This window comes from Anabrus simplex, chromosome 6, assembly GCF_040414725.1.
Source record: "Anabrus simplex isolate iqAnaSimp1 chromosome 6, ASM4041472v1, whole genome shotgun sequence".
NCBI lineage: Eukaryota > Metazoa > Arthropoda > Insecta > Orthoptera > Tettigoniidae > Anabrus > Anabrus simplex.
In genome coordinates, this window is record NC_090270.1 from 345,590,273 (window position 1) to 345,609,726 (window position 19,454).

Genomic DNA, 19,454 nt, shown 5'->3' on the forward strand with positions numbered 1-19,454 from the left:
GTTCAGTATAGTGACGAGTGTGGATTATATGTTAACCCCTCAAAGACGAAACTGATGGTGTTCTCTAAGAAGACAATTCGGACAAATCTCACAATAAAAGATAAAATGTTTGAGCAAGTGTCTTCTCTCAAATATCTGGGTACCATCTTGGATGACCAATGTAACTCTAAACGGGAGATAATATCTAGAATTGAGCAGCTTTTCTTTAGCCATGAATGGCCTGCAATGAGAACTCGCACTGGTCATCTAAAACATGTGATAATGCTTAAACTCATATCATGTAAATAACACGATATGTGCACAGCACGCTTCTTGGTATTTAGGGAACAGATTTGCCAATTGAATGGGTGGAAAAATACCAACTTCCAGATTTCTGTAAGTCAGGAGTACTGTACAAACCTTGATGCAAATAATACCCTCACCACAAATTCTTGCCGCAAAACTTTGAAGAAAGAAAAAACATACAGGGATTACTTGTGTATATACACACCTTTAAACAGTGCATTTTATGTGTATCTATTTGTTCACCTTATTAACATGTTTGCTATTACTAATTTTACTTAGACTTGGAATTACTTAACCTATAACGGTATAAATATATTTAATGCGCTTTTGACTAAAGTAGTAATTTATATATTTTCTGTTATTTGTTAGCTCTAATGAAAGAAAGACAGCGCTCGTTAGGTAAAGCAGCTATTGGAGGCAAATTTGAGCTAGTTGATCACAACAATCAATTACGGAAGAGTGATGATTTCCTTGGTCAGTGGCTGCTCATTTATTTTGGTTTCACGCACTGTCCAGACATATGTCCAGATGAAATTGAAAAAATGGTAACCGTTGTTGATAAAATAGGTGAGTTGGTGCCTAGATGGTTTGAAATTTTGTATGTAAAGTATACTAGACGTCATGGCCTACTAAAATGTCTTGCCGTTGTTTGTTCCAGACAACGATCCTTCAGCTGAAAACGTGCAACCTATTTTCATAACTGTGGATCCTGTTCGAGATACTCCGGCTGTAGTTGGACAGTATATAAAAGAGTTTTCATCAAAACTTATTGGTCTCACTGGAACTCTGGAGCAAGTGGAAAAAGTGTGTAGGGCATATAGAGTGTATTTCAGTGCTGGACCACGAGATCATGAAGATGATTACATAGTAAGTTCTGTGAAGCCTGCTATTTCTTTTTTAAACATAATCTTCCTTTTATGAGATAAAAGGCATTGTTGATGACTAGGTCACATTTTCTAGATACTAGAAAGAGTCTTTATCAGATGATACCAAAGCATGCTGACTTATCAAGCTGTGCTAAATACTTGTCATGAATCATGCTTCAGAGTTTATTTATTGAGCTTAGATATGTGTGTGGTTTTACCGTATGTGAATTGCAGAAATGTACTAAAATAAATAGCAGTCATAGTAACCTGAAAGAAACGGAGAACATTTTAACTGATGACCTTTCCATTCTTAGTGACAGTTTTTGGAAATGGAGACTCCAACCAAACACCAACAAAACTGAGGTGTCCTGCTTTCATCTAAATAACAAAATGGCAAGCTGTACTCTCCAAGTGTCTTTTAACGGTAATGTCCTCAGACACAATAACTACCCGAAGTACTTAGGTATAACATTAGATCAGACACACTCCTTCAGGCAACATCTAGTAAATACAGCAGAAGTTGTGTGGTACAACCTGGGGTGCTTCTTCAACTACCTTGAGATGTTCTGCCCTTGATTGAGTTTTCTCTGCGGCAGAATAGTGCCCCTGTGTGGATCAACAGCTGCCATGTGAAACTTGTGCACACTCAACTCAACAACACAATGAGGATTATTTCAGGTGTAATACCCACTGGCTTCCTGTCTTGAGCAATATCATGCCTCCTTTATTCCATAGAGCACAAGCACTGTTGAGAGAATACTCCAAGATAAATGAGAACCCTGACTTGCCCACCCACTCCAATATTTCTGACCTTCAGAGGAACCGGTTGAAATCTAGAAATCCGCCAGTTAAGATTGCTCAGAAGCTCACAGAAGATAATTTCAACCCCTATGCCCAATGGAAGGAAGAATGGATCTCAAAAACAGGTGAACATCTCTGGCCTTTCTTCCCACCTAATTCGAGGTCTGATCTCCCAAGAAGAACTTTGACCATCCTTCATGGGATTCAATGTGGTCATGGAGTCTGTGCTGCGTCCCTGTATAAATGGGGAAAGATATAATCCCCCGAATGTGACTGTGGTGCTCCTTTTAAAACCATCGAACACATTGTAAAGGAGTGTAGCAGAAGAGCCTACCCTGGGATTGGTTTGATTTTCTAGAGACCAATACAGAGGCTCTAGAGTGGATAACAACTTTGGACATTAAAATATAATGTACTTGCTTTCCTGTTTCTGTATATATATGCCATACGATAAATAATAATAAATAAGCAGATTATAGCTTGTCGTATGCTTCAAAGGGGTCAGCGACAGAGAAAAGCTGTATGTGTGCTCAGTAACATTTTACATATGGTGAAAAATTTTGATTCGATCATAGAATCAGTCTCTTCTAGGTTAGTGTAACAAAAATGAATACTTTCCTGCAGGAGAAAATTTTTTTAAATGATAGTGGGAAAGGGATATTATGATGAATGTTGTAAAAGGTTTCAAGGAAGTAAAGGCTAAAAAATTACTTCTGGGACTTTAGATAAGCCATACAGCAGTGGTGAAGTACTCATGCTCATTGCAGTAGCATTAGTAGTTACTACAATTAATTACTTAATTACTTTTATGTATGGTCATTAGCAGGGGTTGAAAAATACCGGGCGCCATGGCGCCTGAATTTTGAAATTTGGTTTTGAAAATTTATTTTCCAAAATCCGGAGTTCCCTTACATGTAAGTCCCCACCACTTTGTAAAGTAACAAGTCGTAACTTACGGTGTTTCTCGTGTTTACTGTAGCTCATATGTTCTAATATCTGCAATAAACATTTTCACTGCTTTTGGCAGTCTTGAAATTCTGTAATTGGCGCTTCGTACTTTGGAACTTGACGTTTCAGTTCTGCGCGAGAGCTGCCTCGCAATCATGAGAGACATCGTTGTAACCCGTCAAACAAGTAGCCTTTCATGTGGACATGTGGAGAAATGCAGAGGACTACTACATTAAATAATTCCACGAACATCGCATTACCACCTTCGTTCTCGTGACTAGCCAACTTCCGTCTAGCGACTGACATTCAGGAGCCGTCATCGGTTAATATTTGTTGTTACTCGGCTCATAGAGTCGAACGCATCGTGTCGTCACAAGTTTCGCTCACCTTAGATTATTTGAGAATCTGGGAATGAAATTATTAATTTACTGTATTATTGAATTATAAAAGAGTCATGAATAACTTTGTGTGCCCAGTATGTTCTGCCAGTACGTCCTCTAATTATAGACAGGCTAGACTTTCTTTCGTTTCTTGTAGTGTATGCTTTCCCGAAGATCCCGCGCAAAAATATGCTTTCTCTCAATCTGTAGCTTGTGGTAGTCAGATGAAGTTTGTTATAATGATGACTTAATTTCATTTTTGAGAATTCTTGAGTGAAATTCTTAATGAAGCTAGTGTATTATTTAATTCTAAAGTAGTCGTGAATAACTTGGTGTGCTCAACATGTGTTGAACATGCTTTAATTATAGAAAATTGAATCGTCATTTTAAGATGAAACATTCAAGTGATGCAGTGATATTTACATGTAACTTCTGCATCTACAGTATTATATGGGCTTCCATCATAACGATATGATAATGTGAATATTTGTAAGTAGATGTATGCCTTTTATAATAATATTAGCCACTTATTTTCTCTTTAGGATGTTAGAAATGATGCAGGTGTACGAAGTAGCATTAGAACTGATAATAAACTGCGCACGCAGTAGCATTGTGAGCGTGAGCCTATAATTATGTTCACAATACTCCTTAATACTCTGAGCTCGAGGAAAGTGAAAAACCTTAGTTTCAAAAAGGTCAAGCAAAGGGAGGGTGTGTGTAAATATCCTGCCACGACGTAATGCACGATTTTAGCCGATGACGGCTCCTGAATGTCAAGCGCTAGAACAAAAGGGACTAGAATAGCCAACCTAGCCGTTCCTAAACTATTGCCTCCAAAGCAGTGCTGATAAATTCCCATGGAATTCATTCTTTGCATTTAAAACATACGGAATGATGGTTTATCAATTCTTGTATTTTCACTTTTAATTTAATTACAGCATATTTGTATTGAGCAGTTTGCACTTTAGAAAATAATACAGTTGTTTTCATTCCTGTGCGGTAGTGGAAAATTGGCAGTGTTGCATCAGACATCGAAGCCTGCGAACTCTAAAGCCATTTAACGCTGGTGATGTATTGTAGTCTATTATGTGTTTTATGTTTCTGTGTTATACTTCAGAAAATTGACAAAATGAAATGAACAAAGCCACACAAATTGACTGATGTGAGTAAAAAACAGTGTACTCTTTCAGATTTCTTCGTTACCGTGTTTTTGTGGTAGGTAGAGGTGAAAGAAGGTGCGGGTGTGAACGGGTCTCAAACTACGAAATTAAAGTTAACGTAAAATTTAACAAGGTTATATTTTCTTAGCAAAAAACAAGAAATAACAATAATGGCAGGTACAGAGTAGCAAAACCACTAATCGAGAATGTACAATTACAGGATTTGGGCTCCGAGAGCCAGACACACAATTCTGAGCAATTAGCCCAGCATTACGATATACCGAAGTCAACAAAGGGGCCGAAGACCCCAATCAAGCCCAGGAGCACTTGCTCCAAATTACACAGTAAAGCCTCCTCGAGGCATACAACACTCAATTTTCGAAAAAGAGCCACTCGCTCTCAACTTTAAGCCTATCAAAGGCCACACCAAACTCCACCTTCAAGTTGTCCTCAAAGGACATATACACAGGGGTAACATACCCAACCTACTGAGGTCTATTAAGTGAGAAAAAGGTTAATTACTTGACCTCTAAAATAACAATGGAGAGGAGGCGATCTGCACTCCTAATACACTGTTTAAAACCCTAATCTGGCACTAGGCCACTAATGCAAGGGCTAATCCCATACTACTGAGGTGACTTTAGAAAAGAACAATTTACATTACATAAAGGAAGAATCGGTAGTGAGAAATAAGTTCACCTCAAAACAAAAGGAGTGGGAGCTCGAGAGGGTAAAACACTCTCTATCCCAATATGTAGCTTTAAAAGATAATAGATGCTAAGAGTAGTTACATTTTAGGAAAAGGTTACATGGTAGAAACGCTTCGGACCCGCCCCGAGAGTTAAACTGCTGAGCTAGCAAGAAAAGAAGTTATTAAAAGGCCATTACCTTGGAGTAGAACTGCTCCCCGAAGAAAGAGGCGCTTCCCGCCCCCTGCTATGTACTTTACACACTGAAAGATGGTACTGAAGTGGCGCAGAGACCCTAAAATCAGCAGTTTATATACTCTCACGGAAAGTTCGAGGCGTTTCAGGAAGGAAAACACCCGCCCACAATCATTTTATTGGTGGATAAAGAGAACCCCTACACAATATGACGAAGAAACACATTATTGGTGGAAAATTAATTAAAGAAATTCGGGATTGGCTAGATTCAAAACAAGGGGAAAGAAAGGGTTAATATTGCCAACTTAAACAATGACTGAAAGAAATTTAGCAAAGAACAAACTTTTGAAATTAAATTTTCTCCAAAAAAAACAGTTCTTTCACTTCGCACTAGGGTGCATTGTTGTAGTTCTTCAGTAGTGTCCTCTAGAAGAGAATGTTCACACTTCTTACTACAAGCAAAACAAAAATACATCGAAAACAACACAGTTCAGAAACTTCAAAATTTCCAAGTAGTGGCATCTTCAGGGTAACTTGAAAATTAACACATAAGACCAAGTTCAGACTTCTCCCGGTAGGGGAGTTTCAACTGGCGCAAGGTTTAAATAAGCGGCGTGGAGGTGTACCGCCCGGTAAATGTAACACAAAGTGATACAGAAGCGAGTGAATGTGAGAAAACTCTTGATGGAAGTGCCAATTGTAATGTTCAGGATGACAATGACCAGAGTGAAATTTATGGTGTTCAAAATAATGATAAGTCAAACATTTAAAATAGCCTACATCGAAATTTCAATTGTCGGGCAAACGGAAATTTCAGCAATCGTGGCTTGAATAACTGCCGTGGCTGTATTATGAAGAAGGAATTGCGAAGTGTGAATTGTGCAGTAAATTTCCTAGTATTGCCAACCAAAATTCTAAAGTTGTATCCGGATTTTCAGGACCATTTAAGCTGGAAACCTTTAAAAAACATGAAAAATCCTATCCTCACTTGAAGTGTCAGGAGGCTGAAAGTTTCAAGAAAAATCCCGAATGTGGACCTTTAGCTAAGTGCGTAAAGAAAATGGATGCTAATATGTTACAGCATATGAACGCATTGTTCATGGCATCGTATCATATTGCAAAAAATAAGAGAGCCTACACTGATTTTAAAGGTTTGGTTGCATTGTTGAGCAAGTTGAATGTTACTGATTCAGAGAAGTATGTGAATGATAAACAATGCAGAGAATTTATTTCATACATTGCCTCAGATCTTCGTGAAGATTTGGTATGTGAAATTAAGGAAAGTTCTTATGTCAGTATCTTACTCGATGGATCAACAGATAAATCTGATGATGAGGAGCTGATACTTTACGTTCGTTTTTCAAAAGAAAATAAGGTGAAGGAGACATTTCTTTCTATTGTGTCATTGGAAGATGAAACAAGTGATGGCTATATGGAAGCTTTGGAAACAGAATTGCTTCAGTTAGGGCTTGGAGAACTCTTCACAGGTACAAAACTAATCGGTATAGGGACTGATGGAGCACCCTGTATGATTGGTGGTCGTAATGGTTTGGTAACAAAAATATCTGAAAAACTTGAGAACTTGGTAAACGTTCATTGTGTTGCACATCAACTCCAACTCACCGTTCTTCACTCACTGAAAAATGTGAAACTTAAAATCATTGATGAAATTGATTCTACATTCAGGAGACTATACAAGTTTTATCGTCATTCGCCAAAACGACTTCGCGAACTGAAGAAAATTTCGGAGTTACTGGAATGTGTAATACCTAAATTGCAGTACTTACACCAAGTTAGATGGGTAGCAAGCAAATTAAATGCTTTGCATGCAGTTGTCAAAGACTGGGAATGCCTAGTGGAGCATTTAGAGAATATTTCTGAAAGGAAAGGTGAAGAAGGAATCACGGCCAAAGGTCTTCTAAAGAAGATCAAGGACTTTAAAATTTGTCATCACAATTCACTTCTTGCATGATTATCTGAGTATATTCAAAAGACTTTCACTTGTTTTTAAGTCAGATAAGAGTGCATGTAAATAATGCAATTAATTCATTGCAGCAACTTCACAACACCAAGGGCCCAATGGAAGAAAAATTTGTTTCTGCTGCAACACTTTCAGGAGTTTTCAGTGGAATACAGTTATTAGGTGTGTCGGATAAGAATTTCACGAGCGACAATGAACATATTTTGGCAAGTGGGATTAACTTTCTGAAAGACACATTTCTTCAAAATGAAGATATTCAAAGTGCCACTGGTGTTTTTGACACATATTCCTGGCCTTCAGGAAAACAATTTGAAAATTATGGCAACAGTGAAATACAGCTTCTTGCCACTCATTTTTCAAAACACCTTCAAATTGAGGAGAACAACGTAGAAGACAGACTGAGCGAGTGGTATGAGTTCAAAATAGTTTGGAAAGATCTTCCACTGAATGATCTACTTGAAAAATCGCGGACTATGAAAGGACGATTTCCGATTTTAGGAAAGCTCCTCAGTATAGTGGCAACAATTCCTGTATCGACCTCATCGTGTGAGCGAGGGTTCAGCACAGTGAATATTATTAAACACAAACTGCGAAGCAAGCTTGCTGTGAAGAACTTAAGTGATCTCATTGATATCTTTGAATACACCATCTATAAAGGACATTGATACAACAAAATGTATTGATCGTTGGTATTTTGGTGGGAAATCAAACAGGCACTTGTAGTATAATTTCAAAAGATGCTGACCTTAAAGGTGACTGCTGACTATTTGGGTTAGTATTTCTTAAAATATAAATTGTTTCTATTCCATTCTTATATGAATTGATAGACTAGACTACTTAGGGACACATTTCAAAAACAATACATAGCTTTATCCTAGTCTAACCTGTGGTTTTAATAATGTTTATTTGCAAAAAATGTGTTGGCTCCTGATAAAAAGGGGCTGGTCACTGAATTATTTCTACTTTTTTCTACCCCTGGTCATTAGTTTCTGGATAAGTTGTATTAAGTACACCGGCGGACAAAAAAGTGGGTCACTTTGTAAAAACAGAATCGTAATTAAACACCAATTATTAGAGGAAATTTTTCCATTAATTACATTGATTGTTACATTAGGGCGGTTTCTAATTTGTATTTTGCAGTTTTAGAGAAGAATTTGATGGTTACGTATCATAAATAAACTTAAAGAGACTCGTTTCAACTGTAAGTGATAGGCACTCGTTTTCTTGCATCGACCGGCAATAAAACCTTTTAAGACATGATATAGACTTTTGGGCTTATGCCATGTCAAGAAAATAAGGTGAAATTCTTTAAGTTTCGCAGAGGAATGTGCTCTGCATCATCAGAAGAAAATCTCGACTGTTCACGTGAAAGGCTTCTTAAACAATGAGCTTTTGAATTTAGGCGTTATAATAGAAGTGGAAATGGTACGTTCATTCATCACCAGTCGGCTTCCCGGACGCGGTACAGCGCTACCGCGTTCGAAGTGGAAGGTGACTGAACCATCAGAATAAGTCTAAGAGGGTCACATAACATGTGTACGTAACATATGACATAGACAGGTGTATGACATTGACACGAACCTGGAATGAAACATCTGACGATGAGGAACGTACAAATTTGGAAAACACTGAGACAAAATAACAACAGTGAAGGTACAGGGAAGCTTCCTTAAGTTTAGATAAGCCATACAGCAGTGGTGAAGTACTCATGCTCATTGCAGTAGCATTAATAGTTACTACAGTTAATTAATTACTTTTATGTATGGTCATTAGCTTCTGGATAAGTTGTATTAAGTACACTGGCGGACAAAATAGTGTGTCACTTTGTAAGACCTACGTAAATCCTTAATGGCTGGCAACCAGGTATTACTTAATTGATAGCCAGTGTCCCTGTTGAAATTGTTAGGATTTCTACATATTTCCGCAGTTTCCCGTATAATCCTGGACCTGTAGTGTCTAGTGTGGGAAAGAGCTCGAGCATCTTGGAACATGACATCATGACCCGGCGATAGGGCGTGGTCAGCTATTGCTGATTTGTCTGACTGGTTGAGACGAATATTACGTTCATGTTCCTTGATATGGGCACCAATGGACAGGCATGTTTGGCCAATGTATACCTTACCGCAAGTACAGGGAATTTGGTATACCCCAGGATGTAAAAGTGGGGACAATTTGTCCTTGGTTTTACCCCGACCGTGAGCAATTTTAGTGGCGGTGCCAAACACGGTTTTTATGTTTGCGGAGGACCTTGGCAATTTAATCTGTGGTGTTGTGAATATTAGGCAAGTAGGCAGTTCGCTTCACTTCTTCCTTCTGTGAGCTTTGCTTGGTCGTTTCTCTGGGATGCAGGGCTCTATGAATCTGCAAATCGCTGTAACTATTACCCTTGAACGTGACATTGAGTGTGTCCATCTCCATCTGGATATTTGATGGCTCACAAATTCGTCTCGCCCTTTTGGCGAGTTGCAAGAGACTTGGCTTGTATTGATTAGGTGGTGATAATAGAATAAATTATCGTGTGATAATTTGTTCTTGGCGAGTGTCGTGTGAATGCCTTATTTTTGTGCTGGATGGTGGTGAGAATCTGCATGAAGATAGCAATTTGTGTGGATAGGCTTACAATAGATGGTATGTTCTAAGGAGCTGTCCGATTTCTTTCTTAATAGAACATCCAGGAAAGGAAGGCATCCGTCCGACTCTATCTCCACAGTGAATTTAATTGAAGGACGTTGCTGATTTAGGTGGTTTAGAAATAGATGAAGTTTCTCAGGACCTTCTGCCCAGACCACAAATGCATCATCAATATACCTCCACCATATCATAGGATTGACAGGCGCCAAAGCAATAGCCTCCTTCTCAAAATGCTCCATAAAGAAATTAGCCACTACGGGCGAAAGTGGACTTCCCACAGCCACTTCATCCGTCTGTTCATAAAAATTCCCACCCCAGAAGAAATAGGTGGAAGTCATCCAGTGGTAAAATAGCTTAGTAATGTCCTCAGGGAACAGATGTTCACTGAGGGACATGACCGATTCAATCGGCACTATAGTGAACAAGGATTCCACATTGAAACTCACCAAAAGTGCATTAGGTTGAAGGGTTATGGTTGACAGCTTGTTGACGAAATACCGAGAGTCTCTGACATGATTCACTACATCCTATGTGTGGCTGAAGCAATTTGCTTAGGTATTTAGCCAGAGCATATGTAGGAAAACCTATCGCACTAACAATAGGTCTGAGGGGAACATCTTCTTTATGGATCTTAGGCAGAGTATTCAGTAATCAGGAGATAGTGGATTCGAGCCCCACTGTTGGCAGCCCTGAGGATGGTTTTCCGTGGTTTCCCATTTTCACACCAGGCAAATGCCGGGGCTGTACCTCAATTAAGGCCACGGCCGCTTCCTTCCAATTCCTAGACCTTTCCTATCCCATCGTCGCCGTAAGACATATCTATGTCGGTGCGACGTAAAGCAAATTGCAAAAAAAAAAAAAGACAGATGTTTAGCCTCCTCTTTGGGAATTGAAGATTGACTTAAGAGCTTCATGCTGGCGTTGGACACACGAGTGGTGGGATCATGTGAGCTCAGTCTGTAAACAGTCTCTGACAATTAACGTACTCACAAAGACGCACACGAGATGCTGTCAGTTGGTACAATTAATTTTATTCCCATATATACACAAATTAATACACACATATCCTTAATAACCATATCACAAGACAAAACCACTTCACTTGTAGGATATCAACAAAGCTGCCAGCTTTAAACAGTTGACAGGTGGTGGTGGTGGTGGTGGTGGTGGTGGTGGTGGTGGTGGTGGTGGTGGTGGTGGTGGTGGTGGTGATTTTTGTTTTAAGAGGAAGTACGAGGTAATCATCCTCTCTGAACAAATAAGTGGAAAAGAATTTTAAAATATAAAACAAAATTATTTATTCAACAAAGGAATTTGGAAACATAATACAAAATAAAACAAAAAACAATTATAGAATTAGGCCGAACGGATTACTAACATATCAAAAGGGAACATACGTTCCCTGAGTAACGGTACACTTGTAATTTATATACCCTTGATAAGTCCACTGTTGCACATAAAGCAGATGACGAGATCAGCAGTAGTTGCGTCATCGGCTAATATGCGTTCGAGTGTTTCCTGCAGGCCGAGGCTCCGTCTTAGACCAGACAGATCGGCGCACTCTGTGAGGATGTGGGCTACGGTGAAGTCGGCACCACAAGAACACACTGGGGGGTCTTCCCTCTTAAGGAGATAAGAGTGTGTGGATCGTAAATGACCTATCCTCAGCCTGCATAGTACTATGGCCTCTCTCTGTGAAGGTCGGAAAGAGGACCGCCACACAGTTGTTGTCTTCTTAATTGCTCTCAGCTTGTTGGGAGTTCGGATATCTAGCCACTCCGATTCCCAGGACGCCAAGATGGTTCGACGTAGCTGAGAACAAATATCCTTAGCAGGTACATTGACTGGTCTTGGAGGTAAAAGTACAGCTTCCTTAGCAGCTTCATCCGCAAGTTCATTTCCCGCAATCCCAATGTGGCTTGGAAGCCACGCAAAAGTGATTCTGGTGCCAGCATCCCATAACCTGGCTAGAAGGTCATGTATCCGCTGTACCAGTGGGTGTTGCGAGAAACAGGCTTCAATAGACTGCAGAGAACTTAACGAATCGGTACACATACGAAAGTGGCTTCTTTTGTCACTTAGTGCAAACTGCAGAGTCTCTAAGATGGCGTAAAGCTCTGCAGTATACACACTACATAATTTAGGAAGCGAGATCTTCGTGCTCATGTCATCAATGACGAAAGAGCAACCAACATTATCTCCGATTTTAGAACCATCCGTGAAGATAAGTCTCGCAGCCGGATATTGGCGAACAAAGTCCTGGAAATACCTCCAATAAACGGAGGAATCCGTGTTCACCTTGGGTCCACGGAGCAGATCTAGATGTATATCCGGTCGCGGAACCAACCACGGAGGTACCTCGCTAAGAGTTTGTGCAACTACCGCAAGCTATTGACATACTTAACAGATAAACGTTGACTCAACTAAGTGTAAATAACAAGGATAATGGGTGCCACCTGTAAAACAATTACAGGAATATATAACTATATAGAGCAATGAGTAACTCCCTCTCCCAAGGCGACGGTCATCAGGCTGACGAAGCTCCAAACTTACTTCATAACCATACCTGTTTACCCCTGAAATTAGATGAAGGTAGCATGCCAGGTTCATCCTCACTCCACTGATAAAAAGATTTACTGCAAGTTTGATACCAGAACTTTACTCCCAAAATAATAAACAAAAATATAATAAATACCACAATAATCATCACTTAAAGAGCCCCCCTCCTGATTGCCGTCCGCAAAGGCAACGTACAAACAACTACAACCAACATTAATCATTACCTCACGAGACCTACTCGCTTGTCGTTTACAAAAACAAATATACACACCACTAACAACAACCAAATCATTACTTCACGAGACCTACTCGTTTGTCGTTTACAAAGGCAATATACACACTACTAACAACAACCAAATCATTACTTGACGAGACCTACTCGTTTGTCATTTACAAAGGCAAATATACACACTACAAACCATCAATAAAATTGTTGATACTATATATACATTTCTTAACATACCTCCAGGTAAGAGTCCCACTACACTCACTACTGTTATAGAACAAAAATCGTATTCTGGTAGAGAAAAGTACGACGACTTTCTCTACGTACGGATGCAACCTTCTTTACGAAGAGCATCCCTAACCTTATTTACACACTTCATCGACGTCTTGAGTTCTTCTCGAGTGCCGCACAGATTGGTGTAACGCCTCAGGTTTCTGCAACTGAAAGTGGATACTCAGCCGACGATTTCCTCGACCAAGAATCAGCTCTGTGCTCCAACACACATCCACTACCGAATCTCGATTCTGTACGCATCACCACATCCACTGTACATAATCTCGTAGAAGAATTGTAGTCCAACTTATTATACAGAGTTGGAGTTACAAATAAACACTTAAGTAGCGTCTTTGACCTAACAGCCGCCAGAAACTCATTAGCATCAGCAACATATAGCGTGCTCACTCCGAAAACGATACTCAAGAACAATACAACATTGCCTAGGACTATGCGCAAAGTAGCTCCCGCGCGCCGGTCCGAGTGAGAAACACACAGAATCAGAGACAGAAACACAATCAGAAACAGCATTAGAGTTCGAATCAGAATGACTTGCCGCACACGCGTACATGCTTATATAGGCTTGCTACACGTGGTAATCGCGTCCTGAAAAGTTTAGTGGTAGCAACGCTCACACCGGCACTTCTTCCCGCGTCACTCTGTCAACACAAACCTCGCTCAAAACAAAGCCCTCGCATTGGCTATCGAGTATATGATGTGACATAGACCGTCCACTCATGTATGTCCACATTGATTCACTCCATTTCTTCAACCGATACAACCTGCTGTACCCCGTGTTTTCAAGCCACTTGTTGCAACACATCCAACTGACTTCAACCGTCCTTCCCGATATAGTCGCAGTTTTCCCAGTTGCACAATCCTTACGGCTAGGCCATATTTACGGACTCTTACCCAAACGGAAATTTATACAAAATATAATGATGAACATATGCAATATTCCCTAACTATACATTCTTCTTATAATATTACGTTTATACATTATAAATAAACAAAATTACATGATTTTAACCTAACAAACTATATACGAAAATTTCCTAACCTAAAAACTCGGGAGTCGTACATACGTACGGTTACAATACCTCCCCTTGATTTGTGAAGATTATATACAATACATCTGAGCAAATCACAGTCTTTTCAGTACAGCAGCCTACACAGCCTGTCAAAGTCACTCAGGATTTAAAGAAAATTCACATATTCTTCTTAACATACACAAAACATCTGAACTTACAATACTTCACCTTACATACCTCTTAAGATTGTGAATATTGTGTGTACCAATCATGTCACCTTTGTTATTCAACAGGTGATAAGCACACTTGCCAACTTTCTTACCTACTGTATAAGGTCCCTGATACAATTTAAAAAACTTATGAATTTCTTCGTTGTCTGCAGATGAAATGTGTGGAACCTTTCCTCCCCTACTTCAAAACTATCTCCATGATGCCTCCCCTGCTGCATCATTCTCCTATCAGCTGCCTTCCTTAAATTCTGCCTCGCTAAATCAATCACCTTTGAAGATACCACTTCTGCTGAGGGTAGATCTACCCTGGTTGCCAATCTCACACAAAAACTCTCTTCCCATTCTTTCACACACAACTTACACAGACTTACATTCGGAACACATATACATTTCACAATCCAAACATCCCTCCTGTTCTGAAAACACACCACAATCGCACCTCTTTCATCAATACTCTTCCACACTTCAATGAAATCATTCGTACGATCTTCAGCATCAGATATTCCACTCAACATACGTTTGAATCGACCTCCTGCTCTCTCATACACATTGTCACTCTCAATTTCTTTGAACTTTCTCCAAATACCAAAAAGCTTTCCAACACAATTACTCCTCATAAAATCTTCAAACCCTGAATCCCCATAATATTCACAACCACTCTTATGATTCTCATTATGCACAAAATGTGACCTAACCTCCACTTCCCAAAGAATTTCACCCACAGCATCGACAGTTTTCCTCCACTCATCCTTATCGGACATACCAGCTTCAATCACCTCAATCTCATTCACACAACCCTTCTCACACTTTCCTTCACTCACACTCTCTCTCTTCCTGAAATCACTACTATCACTGAACTCGAGATCCCGACCATTACTACTAAATTCTCCCACTTCCATATCTTTCATCGCTGTTCCCACTCGCACATCATTCATGCCATCAACACTGTTGCTCTTGACCCTCTTAACGGAAGTTTCATTAATCTCAAAATCATCACTACTCAGACACATTATCGACGTAACATTAATCTCCTCAATTACACCATCCTCTACAACATGATATGTCTTCCTCAAAGACTCCTCCTCCACAAAATAATCTTCATCACCTTTACAACAAACTTCCTTTTCAATTTCTGCAACTTCCCAAAGAGCATCAATTACCACAGTGTTATCACCATCAATTTTAGCACATAGTAGGTCCTCCGACAAATCCTCCTCCTTTTCTTCACACCCCTTACCCCCAAAATCTCTCAAATCATCACCTTCCCTCCCTACATTATCAATTCCTTTCTCCACACTACTACCCCAATCATTAGCTGCCGTGCAATGCTTATCAATTAAATTACTTACCTCCTCCCCTACATTACTAATTTTATCACTTAATTCCTTCCCCTGATTACTAATTTGACTACTTAAATTATTCCCTTGATCAATCAATTTGGCCAACTGCTCCAATACTAACTTCATAAACTCATTATTACCCCCCATGCTACTTTGATTTTGATCACTACCTTCCCCTTCACCCCCCATTACAATTCCATACACTTTTTCCATAGACATATTATCACTCTGAAAACTACTTTCATCAAAACTTTGTATGCTTGTGTCAGAGCTGCTCTCCTGATCATTAACAGACATGCTTCCTTTATGCACTACACTTCTCAAATTTATAGCATTACTATTATTCTCACTAATATTCATGCTCCACTGATAAACATAACACTCCAAACATGACAACACCGATACATAACTCCTGACACAAGCTCACTAAAACACTGGACCAAATGTGCCTACCAAGGTTATATAGCAAGTCTGGATATCATTCTGCCTCACGTTGGCGGCGCCAATTGCAACTATTTGAAGACTACCAATAAATAATAAAAATATATATAATTAATGAACGGAGTGAAATAAGTATAAATACCAAGACAATAATCATCACTTAAAGAGCCCCCCTCTTGATTGCCGTCCGCAAAGGCAACGTACAAACAACTACAACCAACATTAATCATTACCTCACGAGACCTACTCGCTTGTCGTTTACAAAAACAAATATACACACCACTAACAACAACCAAATCATTACTTCACGAGACCTACTCGTTTGTCGTTTACAAAGGCAATATACACACTACTAACAACAACCAAATCATTACTTGACGAGACCTACTCGTTTGTCATTTACAAAGGCAAATATACACACTACAAACCATCAATAAAATTGTTGATACTATATATACATTTCTTAACATACCTCCAGGTAAGAGTCCCACTACACTCACTACTGTTATAGAACAAAAATCGTATTCTGGTAGAGAAAAGTACGACGACTTTCTCTACGTACGGATGCAACCTTCTTTACGAAGAGCATCCCTAACCTTATTTACACACTTCATCGACGTCTTGAGTTCTTCTCGAGTGCCGCACAGATTGGTGTAACGCCTCAGGTTTCTGCAACTGAAAGTGGATACTCGGCCGACGATTTCCTCGACCAAGAATCAGCTCTGTGCTCCAACACACATCCACTACCGAATCTCGATTCTGTACGCATCACCACATCCACTGTACATAATCTCGTAGAAGAATTGTAGTCCAACATATTATACAGAGTTGGAGTTACAAATAAACACTTAAGTAGCGTCTTTGACCTAACAGCCGCCAGAAACTCATTAGCATCAGCAACATATAGCGTGCTCACTCCGAAAACGATACTCAAGAACAATACAACATTGCCTAGGACTATGCGCAAAGTAGCTCCCGCGCGCCGGTCCGAGTGAGAAACACACAGAATCAGAGACAGAAACACAATCAGAAACAGCATTAGAGTTCGAATCAGAATGACTTGCCGCACACGCGTACATGCTTATATAGGCTTGCTACACGTGGTAATCGCGTCCTGAAAAGTTTAGTGGTAGCAACGCTCACACCGGCACTTCTTCCCGCGTCACTCTGTCAACACAAACCTCGCTCAAAACAAAGCCCTCGCATTGGCTATCGAGTATATGATGTGACATAGACCGTCCACTCATGTATGTCCACATTGATTCACTCCATTTCTTCAACCGATACAACCTGCCGTACCCCGTGTTTTCAAGCCACTTGTTGCAACACATCCAACTGACTTCAACCGTCCTTCCCGATATAGTCGCAGTTTTCCCAGTTGCACAATCCTTACGGCTAGGCCATATTTACGGACTCTTACCCAAACGGAAATTTATACAAAATATAATGATGAACATATGCAATATTCCCTAACTATACATTCTTCTTATAATATTACGTTTATACATTATAAATAAACAAAATTACATGATTTTAACCTAACAAACTATATACGAAAATTTCCTAACCTAAAAACTCGGGAGTCGTACATACGTACGGTTACATTTGTTCAAGACAACCACCGATATCAATATTCAAATCATGACACAAGCTATCAAAAGATTCACAATTAAGTATTTATTTATTTTCCACCTAGTCGATACAATGATTGCTTAAGGCAATTTTTAATGGTCAAAAGTGGTACATGTTTCGTATATTATCAACATCTTCAGCCACATAACACTGTTTAGATGAAAAATATATAAAATTGACAAAGTAATGCTTTAGAGGAAGTGTCCTTAAAATTAACATAAGATTGACAAGACACTTCCTCTAAAGCATTACTTTGTCAATTTTATATATTTTTCATCTAAACAGTGTTATGTGGCTGAAGATGTTGATAATATACGAAATATGTACCACTTTTGACCATTAAAAATTGCCTTAAGCAATCATTGTATCGACTAGGTGGAAAATAAATAAATACTTAATTGTGAATCTATTGAAGTGCGATACGGACCATGAAGCTGATTTTATGTAAACAAGCTATCAATTCGAAACCCAACCGGCCGTGTGGCATTCGGCCGGTCTTGGCACCGCTGGTGGTATTGGGTACGATGGATGCAGTGATAGCATGGATGTAGCGGCATTTCACGAATTTTGGCAGCGTACGTGAGGAGTAACTGCTGCCTCCTTATCCGTAAAGGTGGAACTCCCACTTCAGTGAGTAGGCTGGGAATGGGGCTAGTATGGAAAGCACCCATTGCCAGCCTTACTCCACTATGGTGAATACTGTCTAAAAGGCTCAGCGTAGATTTTAATGCTGAGCCATAAGCCGCACTTCCATAGTCAATCCAGGAGAGGACTGTAGCCGTGTAAAATCGCAGCAGTACCGCACGGTCAGCCCCCCACGAAGTGCCGCTGAGAAAATTAAGCATGTTAAGTCTCTTCATGCAGGCAACCTTCAACTGACGGATGTGGGGCTGCCACGTAAGTCTCTTATCAAAATGGAGACCCAGGAATCTACAGGTGTCAACCACTGGTAAGACACTGTTTCGCAAGCGGAGCTCTGGTTCGGGATGCACAGGCCGAAGTCGACAGAAGTTTACAACAGAGGTTTTCGCTGCTGAAAATTGAAAACCGTGTTGCAGGCCCCATCTGTCGACTCGGTTAATAGCTTGCTGTAGCTGTCTCTCAGCAAACGCCACCCTTCCGGAGCTGTAATGTAGAGCTAAGTCGTCTACATACAGGGAAGGAATGACTGCGGGCCCAGCAGCGGCAACTATGCCGTTGACAGCGTGACACTCAGTACCGATCCCTGAGGTACTCCATTTTCCTGAATGTAATATTGAGAAAATGCATTCCCTACTCGGACTCAAAAGAGACGGAGGGACATGAAGTTCTCAATAAACGTTGGCAAATTTCCCCGAAATCCCCACTGGTGTAGAGTGGAGAGAATCCCATATCGCCAGGTAGTGTTGTAAGCTTTCTCTAGGTCAAAAAACATGGCGACTAGGTGTTCCTTCCGGAGGAAGGCCTCCTGAATGGCGCTCTCCAGTCTGACCAGATGATCAGTGGCAGACCGATGAGAGCGAAAACCACACTGGTAGTTAGACAAGAGACCCTCCTTTTCCATGGCCTACACAAGACGCCGGTTAACCATCCTTTCAAATAGCTTACAGAGGCCATTTGTAAGGCATATTGGCCTATAACTATCCAGAAATTTTGGATCCTTACGTGGCTTGGGAATTGGTATCACAATTCCCTTGCACCATTGAGATGGAAACACTCCCTCACTCCATATTTTGTTGAATAGGGTGAGGTTATCCTTGAGACACCTGTCACTCTGCTTAAGCATTTGATTATGGATTTTGTTCAG

The 19,454-nt window shown here is 40.0% G+C and overlaps 1 protein-coding gene across 1 annotated transcript in view; it reads left to right on the top strand.

The window, feature by feature from the left end:
- The window catches only part of Scox (Synthesis of cytochrome c oxidase), a 55,447-nt gene that overhangs the window by 10,175 nt on the left and 25,818 nt on the right, over positions 1-19,454 (top strand). The window contains exons 3-4 of the mRNA XM_067148923.2: positions 655-852; positions 944-1,152. Coding sequence (XP_067005024.2) covers positions 655-852; positions 944-1,152 — 407 coding nt within the window. The remainder of the gene's footprint in view (positions 1-654; positions 853-943; positions 1,153-19,454) is intronic.